The sequence below is a fragment of the Lepisosteus oculatus genome, chromosome 3 (genome assembly GCF_040954835.1).
Source record: "Lepisosteus oculatus isolate fLepOcu1 chromosome 3, fLepOcu1.hap2, whole genome shotgun sequence".
NCBI lineage: Eukaryota > Metazoa > Chordata > Actinopteri > Semionotiformes > Lepisosteidae > Lepisosteus > Lepisosteus oculatus.
In genome coordinates this window covers 67647136-67661372 of record NC_090698.1, presented here as the reverse complement: position 1 = coordinate 67661372, position 14237 = coordinate 67647136, and the positions used below count along the sequence as shown (strand labels likewise).

The window sequence follows — 14237 nt, the reverse complement described above, 5'->3', positions numbered from 1 at the left end:
GTAAAGTGTGTATGTCTGTCCTTTTGTCAATAACAATAACTAATTATTGTCTTGACAGACAAAAATAAAACCACCTTAAAATGTGTACATAGTCAATAGAAGCTCCTGTTCTTTAAGTATCACAAAAGCAATGGATTAAATAACAAAAGCAGTTTTGTTATTTAATGCATTGCTTTAAGCTTGGGAAATAGCCCTCACAGTCTGCATATTGAATGTTAATGCTTAACAAGTAAATGAGTCACATATGGTTGTTATTTAGCAAACCTTTTTCTTTTTCCTGTTGCTGAGCCAAGGGCAGTATTTTTAGTTGCCTGAGGCCAACTAACATCTGACTGTGTCTGTTCTCCTTTTTATACCGTCCTGCCATGTTGTCTGTTTTACAGGGAAACCAATTCCAACGAAAGAGTTTCCCACTGCTTCTGGACCTCTAGAAAGTACCTACAGCTAGTTTCTATTCTTTTTGTGTTAGTTACAGCACTGAGACATATGCATTGATGTTGGACTAGACCAAGACACCCGATAGATACTGTATAACTAGATCAAACTAACATAATGAGATATGGTTCAAAAGCTGATTAAGAATGGTGGACATCAGCATTTCAAAAGCATTCATAATATTATTGAAGAGACTGCACATCAAGATCATTTTGTACTGTACACCTCAGAACAGCACAGCTGGAAAAAGCAGACAAGGGTCTCAAAGTAAAACAAAATAACATGTGTCTGTCATGTCCAAAGTTTTGCACTCAGATTAGATCCAGTTAAAGGGTTCACCTTTGTTTCCTCCCTATTTCACAGGTGTAGCCGATACTGTTTGAGATTTGCATGTTAGGTTATTAGAAATTAGAAATTGTTTATTGATGCTGATTTTTTTACATCTCTAATAGAGAATTCATGCAAATGTGAAATACAAAGCTACTGTTTTTTTTCATCCCGACTTCTGCTTACATTTAAAGTAACTCTTAAATAAACTGCCATTGCTTGTTTTAGTTGGACTCACATCAGCTACTGTATACCCACCTCTGCCATGTCATGCAGGAGTGACAGTTAAACTGACTTTTTGTGAACAGTCCTCAGCTCAGCTGAGAAACCTACTTTCTGGTTGTACAACATCATGAAACAATTCTGCAGGATATTTGCTTTTCCAAAGACATCGGAAACCAGTAAATTACATAATACTGTTGCTTTGACATGTTAATAGAATGATTCAAAGTTATGATAAATTATAAATTATTATAAAGGTAAATCCCAGACTAAATGACAAACAATAAAATAAAACAATGCCTAAATTCAGAATATCCAGATCATTTACATCACTTTCTGTTTTAGCATGAATACAATCTTCTATTCTTTTATTCTACAACATAACAGCCTAGACAGTCATCAAAGATAAAACAACAAACTAGAAATGAGTAGCCTTTCCTGACATTTATAAAGATAATTTTAGTAGAAGTGGGAAAATAGTGTGAGACGTTCTGAAGTACTGTAAAGCATGCAGGAGTAACCTAGTAAGGAAAAGCTTTAACAAAAGAGGGAAACTGTTGTAATTGCAATGGTATTTAAGGACTTTAGGATACATTTGTTAGGATTTGTGTTGTTTCTTAGATTGAAGGGATACAGTACGTAATCCAATAGCAGTGTTAGCTCATTGCACAACTTTCAAAGATTTGCTTCTGTTACAGCAATAATGGCATTACATTAATAAACATGATAAACAGACATTGGTAACTTTGGGAACATACTTGTAAGTCTAGTAAAATGCCATACTGCTTGTATATCCGTTTTGGCAGTTTAAGAGTTTGGCAGCAGTGCAGTTTTTTGAGAGGACTCTTTGGAGGTCTGATAAGGATACCGACAACATCCACATCTAAACATTCAGCTTCCACAAATAAAATGACTGCTTTCCTTTTACAGGAGTTTTTGGAGAACAGTTTTTGCTTATCAGTTCTTCTGTGCTATCAGCTCTCTCAGGCCTATACAGTGCTGTGCTGGTAGATATGCCCAGTGAACTCTAATTTTAGTTCAATTGTCAATGATACTATTGTGTGGCAAATCTCAGTTAAGCCCTTTGACTGCAAAACAAAATGTAAGTCAGGTGTTTAATTTCTTATAGTAGTGGGATATTTTCCCATCCTATGTATCAAGGCAAAAAGGTGACAAAGTTATAATTAACAATTATGTGTCCATTTAAGCATATACAGTATATAGATACATAAATATGCTTACTTTTTTGTGGTCCATACTGTTTATCCAAAAAGATAGGAAAGACACTCCATAAAGCTAAAAGACAGTCCTTAAATTAAAAGAAAAAAAACTAGAAAGGTTAAATCAAAGATAATTAAGGAAATGTTCTCAAAGAATAACTAGACCAACTCATTGGAGATGCAGAACTGCAGAATGCAGAATGAAACACTGAACTGAACTTCTACTACCCTGTATTTAAAAGCAGCAGATATTGTGAAACAGTTTGTTTGACTGGTATTTTTACTCCTACTAACTCTGTGCAATAGGTATATCTTGTTTTCGTGTTCAAACACTGTTGTTCCTGTACCAATAATAGCAGTAAAATTTACAGTCAAATCGGCTACATTTGGCACATATTTTGATTTCATTTCACAGTCTTCACCAATAGAAGTTAAAAAGAAATTAAAGGCAGCCAACATCACAAGTTGTCCATCCAGGTATACTGTTACAAGTTGTCCATCCAGGTATACTGTAGCATGTCAAAATTCCACACCCACTTCTATGTCCTGAGCTAGAGGATATTTTTCTAGTACAGAATTTAAGAAGATGTAAACATTAGAAGGGTTACAAATCGCCATCATTAACAATAGCTTTTGTTAGTTGTTCTACATACTGGTGACACTAAAACATTTTGTATTCACTTTTCTTTACACCTGTATTCCCAGTATTTTCTACTGGTGGTTTAGTCCCTGCATTGCATTGCTGAACCATTGCAGAATCATTTAACTTGATTCTGTGAATGCTTTAACAATACATGCTAACAATGTCAGTTGTTGTGTCTAAAATGTATGAATGTGTGTGTCCTGAAATGGACTGGTGTCCCATCCATGATATAGTCCTGTCTTGAGCCCTAACCTTCCAGGAAAGTTCCTGGGTTTCAAAGACCCTTACTGGGAATAAGCAGTTTTTTTGATGATGGACGGAATATTTCAATTGTTAAAAATGGCATACCGATGTATAACCACTTGGATAACTCACTTTCCACTTAAAAATCCTCACACGCAGTTCACTGTTAGTGTATGCAAGGAATGACAAACAGCAATAACAATACTGCTGAGCAATGTAGACCTAAAAATACATTAGCAATACATAGTAATTAAGAACTTAAAAAGTGAAAAAGCAATGTTAACATTAATTTCCATTTTCACCAAGATAATATATTTTTATTTTCATATTAATACAGACTAAGAATAGACATTGAATTCTCCAACCATCAGACTCTTCTGTTCCCTGTTCCAGTCCTGCAGGACATGTTCATGAAGAGATACAGTAGGTTGCTGATCAGGATCCAATAAATACAATAGGAAGGACTGCCTTTTAATTGGAGAGGGCAGTTATGAAACTAGTTACAATAGTTCACTAAATTATTAACATAACTAATTAAAAACTCCCGTCTACATTTCTGTTCTGGAGAACAGCCTCTGCTCTCAGATTACAGGCATATTAGAAACAGATGAATTGAGATAAATGTGTAACAGGTAAATGAGTATCAGATGGTTCTTTTACAAGTTCTTCAATACACTTATGAATAAGTAGATGTTTTATTATTATTAAATTAACACTGAGAATGCTCTAAAGCCCAGTTAACCCAGTAAATCAGTCAGTGCAATTCACTGTACATCCATCTGTTTTCAAACCACTTTATTCAAAATAGCGTTAGAGGGAGCTGTATTCTGTCCCCTCAAGCAACAGTCGCAGAGCATGATACACCCTTGTTGGGATGCCAGTCCATCGCAGGGCACACACAGACAAAAACAAAAACATGCACACCAGGGGCAATTTTTACCTGAAGCCAATTAACCTAGAGTACCAGCATGTTTTTGGGCATGAGCAGGAACCCTGAGCACCTGGAGGAAACTCAAGTGAACACAAGGATAGCATATGAACAGGAGGCTTTTCTACACTAAAAGTGTTGTGGGTGGATGGAATAGAATACCCACTCATGCCGTTGAAACCAATACCCTGGTTTCTTTCAAGAGAAAGCTGGTTGAGATCCTTAAAATCAATTAGCTACTACCAAACAGACTAGATGAGCTGTAAGGCCGCCTCTCTTTGTAACCGTTCTTATTTCCATTGTAGTTTTTGATGAGATTGAACTTCCCTCAAACATGAAAGTTTTTTCAGGTTTTCAAAAGTATACAGTACATCCAGGTCTTTTGAGGTGACATCTCAGTTTTCATATTGCACAAATTAATGTCAACTCATATTCTTTAATTATAACTTAAAAACCACACACTGGCTTGTGTATATGTTGGGATTTCTACTAAATTCAGCATGCAGCCTGTCAGACAAATTCTATATTTGTAACATTTTTACTTTTCTATGACATTAATATTTTATTCTAAAATATTTAAAACTAAATGGATTTTATTGGCACATATTTTACATACAGTATATGGTTTAAAATGTCACTCTGAGATAGTCTAAATTCTATTATAAGCAATGTGTTGCTTATATCAATATCAGCCATTATTGTGGACATTACTGTTACTTTGTAGCACAACTACAACAAAAAAAATTCAAAAGGAATGATAACACAAAGGAATTAGATGCATTTGAAGATGTTTATGAGTATTTACAGTATGTACAGTATAGTGAGATTTGGTTCAACCTGTCATGCTTGCCCCTGCTGGTGCGCTGTGCACTGTGGGGGAAACTAGCATTGGCATGGCATCCAGCCACGGCACCACCCACCAGTCCCTCAGTGCCAATAGCCATGGATACCTGTACGACAGGAGACCTGGACCACCTGGAGGCAATTTACCACCTCCACCACTTCAGGTGATTCAGGTGACACTGCTCGGGGCTCTGTGTGTCTCAAGTTTCACTGGAATCCTGACCTCTTCTTGTGCTAAGTCTTTGCTTCTGGCTTGCCCCTTTGCTTCCCTTCATACTCGGCTTGGATCCTGTTTGTTTACCTATGACTTCAGCTTGGATTCTCCTCTTGTGCTTTGCTACTTGTTGTGTTTTCCTGGTTTTGACTCTTACATCATTCAACCCCAACTACCTTCAAGGAATCACCTCTGGTGCAATGGAATATTTTAGCAATGGTCCTAATTTTTTGAAACCTTCTAGTTTGTTTTGCAGATTTACGATCTAGATGCTGATACACAGTTTTAGATAATGCCAGGACACTCATACTGTACAGTAGATAAAATTGTGATGTTGAAATGAATGGCATTTTTTAACTAATACTGAAATAAAAATTAAATATACAGTATTATATATATGGGTAGACAGTTTAGAAATATAAAAAGAAATAAAACAGTACAAAACGCTGCATATATCTTTCAAACTTAAGTCTGATTTTCTCAGTTGTGATTTTCTAGCAATTCCTAATAAGAGCCTAGACATACTGTAAATGTCACTGCCTGATTGTCGATTGAAGATCACTGTGTCCTAGGACATTGCAGCACTGTGATGTATTTGCAGGTCACTGGCTCTAACAAGGTGCAACCGATGAGACAGCATGGACAGAATGTGGTCTTTAATGGATCTTCTACAGTATATCTACTGTATATCTTCTAATTAATATTTCCATGCATATACAGAGTTACACGTGATGTAATCCACTTTTTAATTTTTTCTGCAAACTTAAAAACTTAAGTTTATATAATCGTTTATATGTAGTACCCAAATACCATAATTGCAACCCCCTATTTAAGGTATCTAAAAAATAAAAAGCAAAACGGTAAATTTAAGCATAATTTAATCAAAACATAATTTATTTTCAGGTAATGAAATATGAATAAGATATTTTGCTTTCTATTAATATCCTATTGTCTGGGAGAAGGAGTGGTGGAGACACTGCACCTCCCAAGACTGATGACCTGTGTGTAACCTGCAGGATGATGAAGAGTAAATGCAGGTTTAGTGTAGGGTGTACACTTTCTGAATACATGTAATCTTATTAATTGTATCAGAAATGTGGGTAATTGCAGTACGTCCCCCTGTCTTAAAGCTCTAAGATCCAAGGATCAATCCTGAAAAGTGTGTATGTCGAGTTTACATTAAAGTGGGGCATAGATATAACAGCTCTTCAATATCACCGTGGAAGAACACTGTGGAAGGTATTAAAGTAGCAGTTAAAGCAACTGATTTCCTTCCCAGGAATAACAGTCACAAACAAATACCATAAGGCAGGGCAAACAAATCAACCTGTGTCTCATCAAAGGACAGGGGCAAACACCTACCAAAATATCACAAAACTGGACAAGCCCTCAAAGAGCTGCAGGCAACAAGACAAATGAATTCTATTGCATATCGAAGAACAGGACAAGCACTCGGATTGTGAAACAAACTTCTTTCTGACTCCCACACACGTTGCTGTCCTTATGGAGCTCAATAAAACTGAATCTGCACAAGACTTTGTCCTGCTCCTCTGATGAAGAATTTTCCTTGCATCTTCTGAATACACTTTACATAAGATCTTTGTCCCCCGTGTGTGTTTGCCCAGAGGTGGAAGGAAAAGACTGTCTCCTCTTCCATGGTGGAATCCCACCTTGCTCCCTATGCATCTGGGATAAGCTTTGGGAAGCTTAATTAGGTGCATATATGTATTTCCTGCTTCACAGCATTTGTTCTTAATTTGCAGTCATTTTACAAGTAGGAAGTTGTTGAACAAGCAGGAGACGAAATATGTGTGGGAAAACAAAAACAAATGTTTTTTTTTTAGTTAAACATTTTTTAAATGTCTTGAGACTTGGCTTCTCAAGATAGTCCAAACACTTTTTATGCAATGCCACCCTAACATTGGGAAGGTACGGTATAAGTTATCATGTAACTAGGCTTGATTTCCTCTCTTCTTTATTAATAAAAACCTTAAGCAGCCTGATGTGGCCGTTCTTTCGTTAGATTTTCACTGTATTTTCAATGTTACGTTGCTGTGACAACAATGCGTGACTACAAGATAGGGTATTATTCATTGAAAAAGTGGGGTTTAAAAGCACAAATGTGTTGTTCAATGTAATAATAACAAACTTTGTTGAAACAAAGTGCTTTATTTCTAGATACAATTACATGAACACACTCTACTGTTACACAATATATTATCACACGTTGCTATGTTATTTAATATTTCTCAGCCCTTTTTAGTGTGAGACAAAGGAATTTTTTATGATGTGATTTGTTTTTCTGCTTTCAAGCATTGGTTATGACATGGTGTTGTGGCAGCAGCTCATCAAATTTTGGCTCTCACCACATAGATAGTGTAGAGTCAGTTCGGTCACTATTCACCACAGTCACTAGAGTCACTCACAGACAATTCACTACTAAAGCTACAGTTAATTAGTAGAATCAAAATCCAAAACATTTTTTTACAGTAACAATCAAAAGTAGTAAAGCTGATAAATCCGAACACATTAGAGAAAACGATGGTAGTTGTATCATGTCAGTGGTCATTTTGAATTTCTAATCAGGTTCTAGAATTGTGGACAGTAGCAATGTAGCTGAACTCCTTGAGATCTATGAATGTGCCTTTTGCCTTTTTAACATGTGATACGGTATGTTGCATTGTCAGATTAATGCAAAATCTGAATTATTTAGTACTCTGCGTTTAATTATGTCTTAGAAAAAGGGCACTTTCTTGGCATCCAACCAAGTGTTTGCTTTTCTCCAGTCCTCCCCTTGTGTACACAGAACTTTTAAGCTCCACTGCATAAATCTGGCCAAATTTGATTTTAACTTACATCCAATGTGTTTAAAATCACATTAATACCGAACAGTTTAAATTTTAAGCATACAGGAAAGAAACGTGTGTACAGAGATAGTGAATTAGGCCACAAAACCATAACATTACAATGAGTATATGAAATGAAATCCAACCTGTATCTTTTTTTTTCTTTTTCATAATGGCATTTAATTATTTGAATTATAGTTAAAAGTAAAAATTAGAAATAGGTCACTCAGGCTGTCCTTATTTGTCATTTACATCCCACCAAAAATCAGCAACCTTCTGAAAAAACATTTTTAAATGAAATTGTTTAAATTGGATGCATAGTGCTTTATCTTAGTATCTTAACAAGAGTTTATTAACTCGCTTAATTTAACAGTGAGACGGAACTAGAAAAAACTGCCACTGTAAGTACTGCTAGGGGAGTTAGCAGGAATTGCTTAAAAGCTATTTGTTTCCTGGAAATTGCAGGGAGAGAAAAAGAAAATCTTCCAGCAGCACGGTGAAAAAAGTTCTAAAAAAAGTTGAACAATTATCTACACACTCAGGTTCAGTGTAACATCGTTATGCCCAGGTTCATTTATCATTATTTCCTCAGGAATGTGTAAAAACATAGCTCTGTTACCTAACATCTGCTTCACTTCCTCAGTTTTACTCATTTTTTTTCAGCTCCCCTGTATGACCACTCGACAGCACCACAGCGAAGGCAGGAATCCCAGCACGTTAACAGGAGACAGCTAGGAATTTATCATCGCAGCCCCTACCCCCCTTCCTCCTCTGTCCCTAAACTCATTGCCATCGAACAGTGAGAAAATCAGGTTCTTACCCCTCCTGTGTACTCCCTTACTATCCAGGTCCTCCAGTGTCTGTGAAAAAGCCTTCTTTACAGGCGCTGCCGGAGAGAAAGTCCTGCCTTTCCCACTCACTCTCTGCCTCCTAGTCCACCCATAGTTTCCAACTATCCCATCTGTAGGAGGGAAGTGGAACTCACTACCACTCATTGGAACATGATAAACAATTACGGGTGGGCCTTGCAGATGCTGGGTCCCAGCCCAAACATGTCTAAGTCAAAAGAATTTACTTTTCTTCCTCTACTTGGTATTTGTGTGCTCAGTCTCTCAATGTATCCGTTTCCTACAGATGGGGGGGGGTTTGTCACAACTCAGCACCGTCACATATTCAAACCTCGCCAAAAGTGCTGCTGAAGATTAGATCTTGCTTACATTAGGGTAATAGTTTCTTTAATGTGATGGGGCCCTGCAGACATTAGAGGAAAAGGGTAACATTAAAAGCTGGCCGTAGTTCTCAGGCAAGATCTGATTTTTACCAAGTTTTGAGTGAGCATTCTGGTGTAGTTTACCTTATACTTTTCAAACTCTGCAGTGTTTTTCACTATATAAAGCGCAATATCTATCAATTAATAATTTCAGGTTTTAACATTTGAGGACCAGCAAATTAAAAAAAAAGAACAATATAATATGTATTTTTAATTTCAGTGAGTTTATATACTTGGATTGATTTGCTGTACTACTGTGCTGCATTACCTGAAAGTAAAAAGACTAAATGAAATTCTTGTAATCTGCAGGGTTCTAAGATAACTACTATCTATGGTATGTAATGGTTTAAAGATGACTTAATGTCTGATTACAAAAAACTTTCTTTCCTCTCATCCAGCACTTGATAGTAGCTATGTATTTCATGTACATAGCAGGCCTCCTTTTAACAGAAATCTGCCATCAACAGATAAAAACGGAATTTGATATTAGATGATATTAGAAACATTAAAACAAAATTCCATGATCCAATCAAAAATAGAGATCCGAGTTCCTCTGCTACAACAGTCCCTACTGAATGAGAGAGGAGAGGCAGATTAAAGAAACAGATTCCCTGCCTTCTCACATTCACTGATTAGTTCAGCAGCCAAGAAAGGGGGTTTTATCTACACATACTGTAGGTGATGATACACTGTCAAAATTAGATCAGGTTAGTGTTTTCATTCTCGATTATTTGTTCCCATTATGAATATTTCATTTCAAGGGCAATTTCAGACAAATTAGGTGCGAGCTAAAGTGCAAAATCCTAGGTATATCTATAATAAATGCATACATAATAACCAGCAGAGACCAATACAACCAGAGTTAAATACTAAATACAGGTATGAGGTCTAAAATAGGGAAACAATTCCTCACAGAATTAGCAAGATTAAAATAATTAATCCCAGGAAAGATGATCAGGTTCTGTTCAAGTTCAGTAACCTCAGGCGTGACTTCTGTGTTTTCTTTCACATAAAGTAAGCATAGAAACTAGCTTGGACTCTTCCCATAGTTCATAAGTTCCTCAAGGGTAAGACTGATACATATTGACAGGGCTGGGGAGGGAGTCATATTGCAGGATTGGAGGCTGCATCTTCTTTTCCAGCTCAGTTTGTCAAGCATGATCAACAACGTAATGTCCTGTACTTGTAAAAAACTTAAAATTGTATTATACTATAATATAACACAGTTACTGTTGCCGACCAGACAAGCTTTAAAGTTGTACAGTATGTAGTCATTGGTTTATCTGTGAAGATATGGCACAAGCAGGTGGCTACCAATTTGCTTAACCAGGACACATTGAGCTTTGGGGTCCAATCACAGCCCATAGTTCAAATTTTGTTGGTCACGAGTCAGCTTTTACTGGGATTCTCCAAGAGGTGTTGCCATAGGATGGTTAAAACATAAAACACCACCTCAAATGTTGTAATGCCCCATGTAACCAGGACAAACTCCACCTTTAGAAATCTTTAAGAAGTGGCTATAAAGTAGATAAACATCCCTTATATTCATGACCTTAAACATTGTAAACTGAATGATTAACTTCAGAGTTTACAAAAATTGAAGTGTTATTTACTACATTTATGGCTACAACTCCAGTCTGAACTCAACACTGTATTTAAGTGTTTGAATTTGTTTGAAATTTTTCACAGAAGTGAAAAATTATGAAAGGCATTATAGAGACCCATTTTTTTTCAATTTTGTTTATTAAATATCACAGCAAAGACATCAGTTTGTACACTTTTTAAGAGAATAACAATGAATGTAAGAAAAAGAAATGAAGAATGGAATTAAAGAAAGTGAAAGAGGAAAGAAAAAAACATAAAAACAAGTACAGTCACAGCTATATCACAGTTAACCATAAAAAGGCATAAAGGTTATAGCATAATTATATACAGTATAATGGCTTAGGAGTATATACTGAACTCCTCTTTTAAACCTAGTGCTCTGAAAGGCTTATCCCACAAATCTTTAAAAGGGTCCAGTTCACCTTTTAGGATGAATCTTAATGTTTCCAAAGAGATCAAGTCTCTTATTAGTAATTCCCAGAGAGCTCGAGAGGGAGGCTCGTCACCCATCCACCTGATCATGATTGCCTTTCTTGCCAGCATCAGAACAGGCTGGACTACTTCATAGAGACCCATTTTTTTTTAAAAAGTAAAAAGTTTCAAGCTTAAAATTTGTTATGGGCAAGTAAATTCCCAGTTTGTATGGTGTTGGAAAAAAAAAATATATTTACACTTACTGTATGCCAAAACATTTTAAAAACCTGAACTGTGTTACATACAGAAATGAAAACAATGGAGATCATACTAACAAGGTGATGAGAAAGTAAATTTGTGCTATCAGAGGAGGGCTTTAATTGATTCACAACCACCATCTTTCACTACCTCGAGAAACAAAAAACTGTTTTTCAGAAACTTACTTTAACAGTGAGCTTTAAATGCGCACAGAGAACTGTGACCATGCACAATGTAGGGACTGTGTGTGTAAACAGAATTACTGTACATACAGCAGGGTGGTGAAAAAAGGAAAGGTTGTGGATGATGTACAGTATAAGGCAACAGATAAGAGAAAAGATCTGTTGGATTGTCTTCTTTGACCACTCAGAAGAAAGTGTCAGTACAATAGCAGTGCCTCGAGCAAAGGGCAGTTCTTTGTTCTTGGCTTTAGTCAGAAGCAAGTCAGGATTGCAATCAAAACACCTTTGCCACCAACTGTTTAAAATACTGAAATGCATTTCATTGTGAAACTGTATTGAAACCTTTCACACAGCAGCTCATCTATCTCACACTACAAAATTAACTCACGTATCTTTTCGTTCACAATCATAATTTCTGCTCTAGTCTCACCAAGACCACGATCTTTGTTATGTTGCACTGAACAAAGGGGCTCAACATAAAGTAATAACATGAATTTTCTGTGAATGGATTTAAAGTTTCAGGATATTTAGAATTTACTAAAGAACATATATAGTCAGGGGTGGTTCAGGGTATATTTATATAGGTTTTAAGTTTTCAGCACTTTCATACAGTACCTTTAATTGTTCAGTGCTCATCTCTCATTTAAATAGGACTTTCAACTGACTACTGTGCTATAATGATTATGTAATTTAGACTTATGGAAAGCTATACATTAGCAAGCTACTCTTGCTAATATTATCACTGCAGGGACTTAGAAATGTTCCAGAAATATAACACAAAAAGTAGTTAAAATTCTAAACAAGTCTATTTTTTACCTTTAGTTTCCTTGATCTAATCAAAGTCTACAAGAGATCTATGATACAAATCTCAGAATTAGACCCCACTGTCATGACAAATACCAATAAATAGCGCTTACCTTTTATCACAAAACAGAATAATTTCCCAAGACTGCCGATGTCTTTCAGAAAGAGAGCCCTCAAAGAACGTTTGCAGATAACTCCAAACCTGAATGACCAGTATCAGTTTCCCAGTTACTACAAACAAATACTTTTACACAGCGGTAAATCCAAGCAGTGGCTTCTCAGTTGTCTTCAAAAGGCTGCTAGACCGCTTCAGAGTTGCTGAGATATTGGCTGTGCTAAAACATGGTTGGTAATAGAACAGACAAGCAGAGTTCAATTGGGTGGATGGTCAAAGTATCACTGTGCACTTGTACAGTAGGTGAAAGGAGTGTCAGCGATATGGACAGTGGATAGTTGCAGGAGACATTTTATGAAGCTTTGTGGGTGGAAAGAAATGGCACAATACAATACAAAGTAAACACAGCAGAGAACTTTGGACCTAACCGCCGTATCAGGTGTGCAAGCCTTAGGAATAAGGCTGTAATCAAATTGAGATTGCAAAACCACTAGATTAAAAAAATAAGCAGGTTATGTGTGGAAAGTAACAGTGTGTATAATAATGAAATACTTCTATATGGAAGATATTCTTTTTTATAAACATTATATGTTTTTAGAAACAAAATTTAGCACAAGATGAAGTAAAATGTAAATAGTCACTTGGGATTCAGTTTGTTGAAGTAAATGAAGAACCACTGTTTTCACAAAGTCATCCATTTAATGGATTTGTTAAGTTCTTATGTGGTAATGGTATAACATTTCATTTTAAATGATATACTCGTCACTTATGCATTGCATTGAATGTTATAACTCGTTTTGAGTGAATGGCAAATAATGTGTTCTGCTTAGCATTTGTTACTGTTATCTAAAATGAAAGAGCAGTCATTCCTTGAATCTCTGATGTCTGCAAGGAAATTCAATATCATAGCAGTGAATACAATGGTTCTTTTGTAGTGAGGTATTCCAAAGGCAGCAGCTACAGAAGTTCAGTTACAGAGAGTCTCAGAGAGTTTGCATGGTCATTCACCCTAAAAAGAAACATGACTAAAACTATTGTGTTCTATAAACCAATTTTAACCAAACTGGTCAAATTTGTTTTAATACGTTACTACAGTTACCGTGCCTTTCAAAACATATTCAATTATTCATATTCCATTGCACATGTTGTTGTGTTAGGACCAGAATTTGTAATCCAATGCAGTGATTTTTTCCCCCTTGATTCACACAACATACACAAAGCATTTGAAGCAGCAAAAATATTTGTTTTGTGACATTTTGGTGCAATTTGTGAAAATGTCTGAATATTGAAAAACAGAAATGTCTTGTTTGCTGAAGTATTCACCCCTCTGAGCCAGTGCTTTATAGGAACACCTTCCACAGCGATTATAGTCTTCTGTATCAGCTTTGTACAGTACATCTGTATTTTGGGTTTTACTGTATGTGCCTTCTTCATTGCAGGTTTGCTTAAGCAAAACATTCCACAGATTCTCCATGGGATTCAATTCTGGGCTTTGGCTATACCAGTGAAGGACATTCACCTTCTTGTTAGGAAACCTCACCAGTGGTTGTACTGTATTCTTAGGGTCATTGTCCTGTTGTAAGGTCTTTTGCTGGCTGAAGCAGGTTCTCCTCAAGGACTTGCATATACAGTGCCTTGCGAAAGTATTCGGCCCCCTTGAACTTTTCA

General features: G+C 36.2%; 1 protein-coding gene across 3 annotated transcripts in view; it reads right to left on the bottom strand.

Annotated features, from left to right (window-relative positions):
- LOC102696947 (phospholipid-transporting ATPase ID-like) overlaps positions 1-12920 on the bottom strand; it is a 60833-nt gene extending 47913 nt beyond the window's left edge. Inside the window, exon 1 of one of the 3 annotated variants that reach the window (XM_069187424.1) lies at positions 12568-12920. Coding sequence is in view for 1 of the 3 variants with exons in the window: in XM_069187422.1 (XP_069043523.1) it covers positions 2227-2241 (15 nt within the window). In the remaining 2 variants the exon portion in view is untranslated. Of the gene's footprint in view, positions 1-2226; positions 2367-8741; positions 9020-12567 lie in introns of those variants that run through there. The other 2 variants (XM_069187423.1, XM_069187422.1) reach the window with 2 other exon arrangements.
- Positions 12921-14237: the final 1317 nt, after the last annotated feature.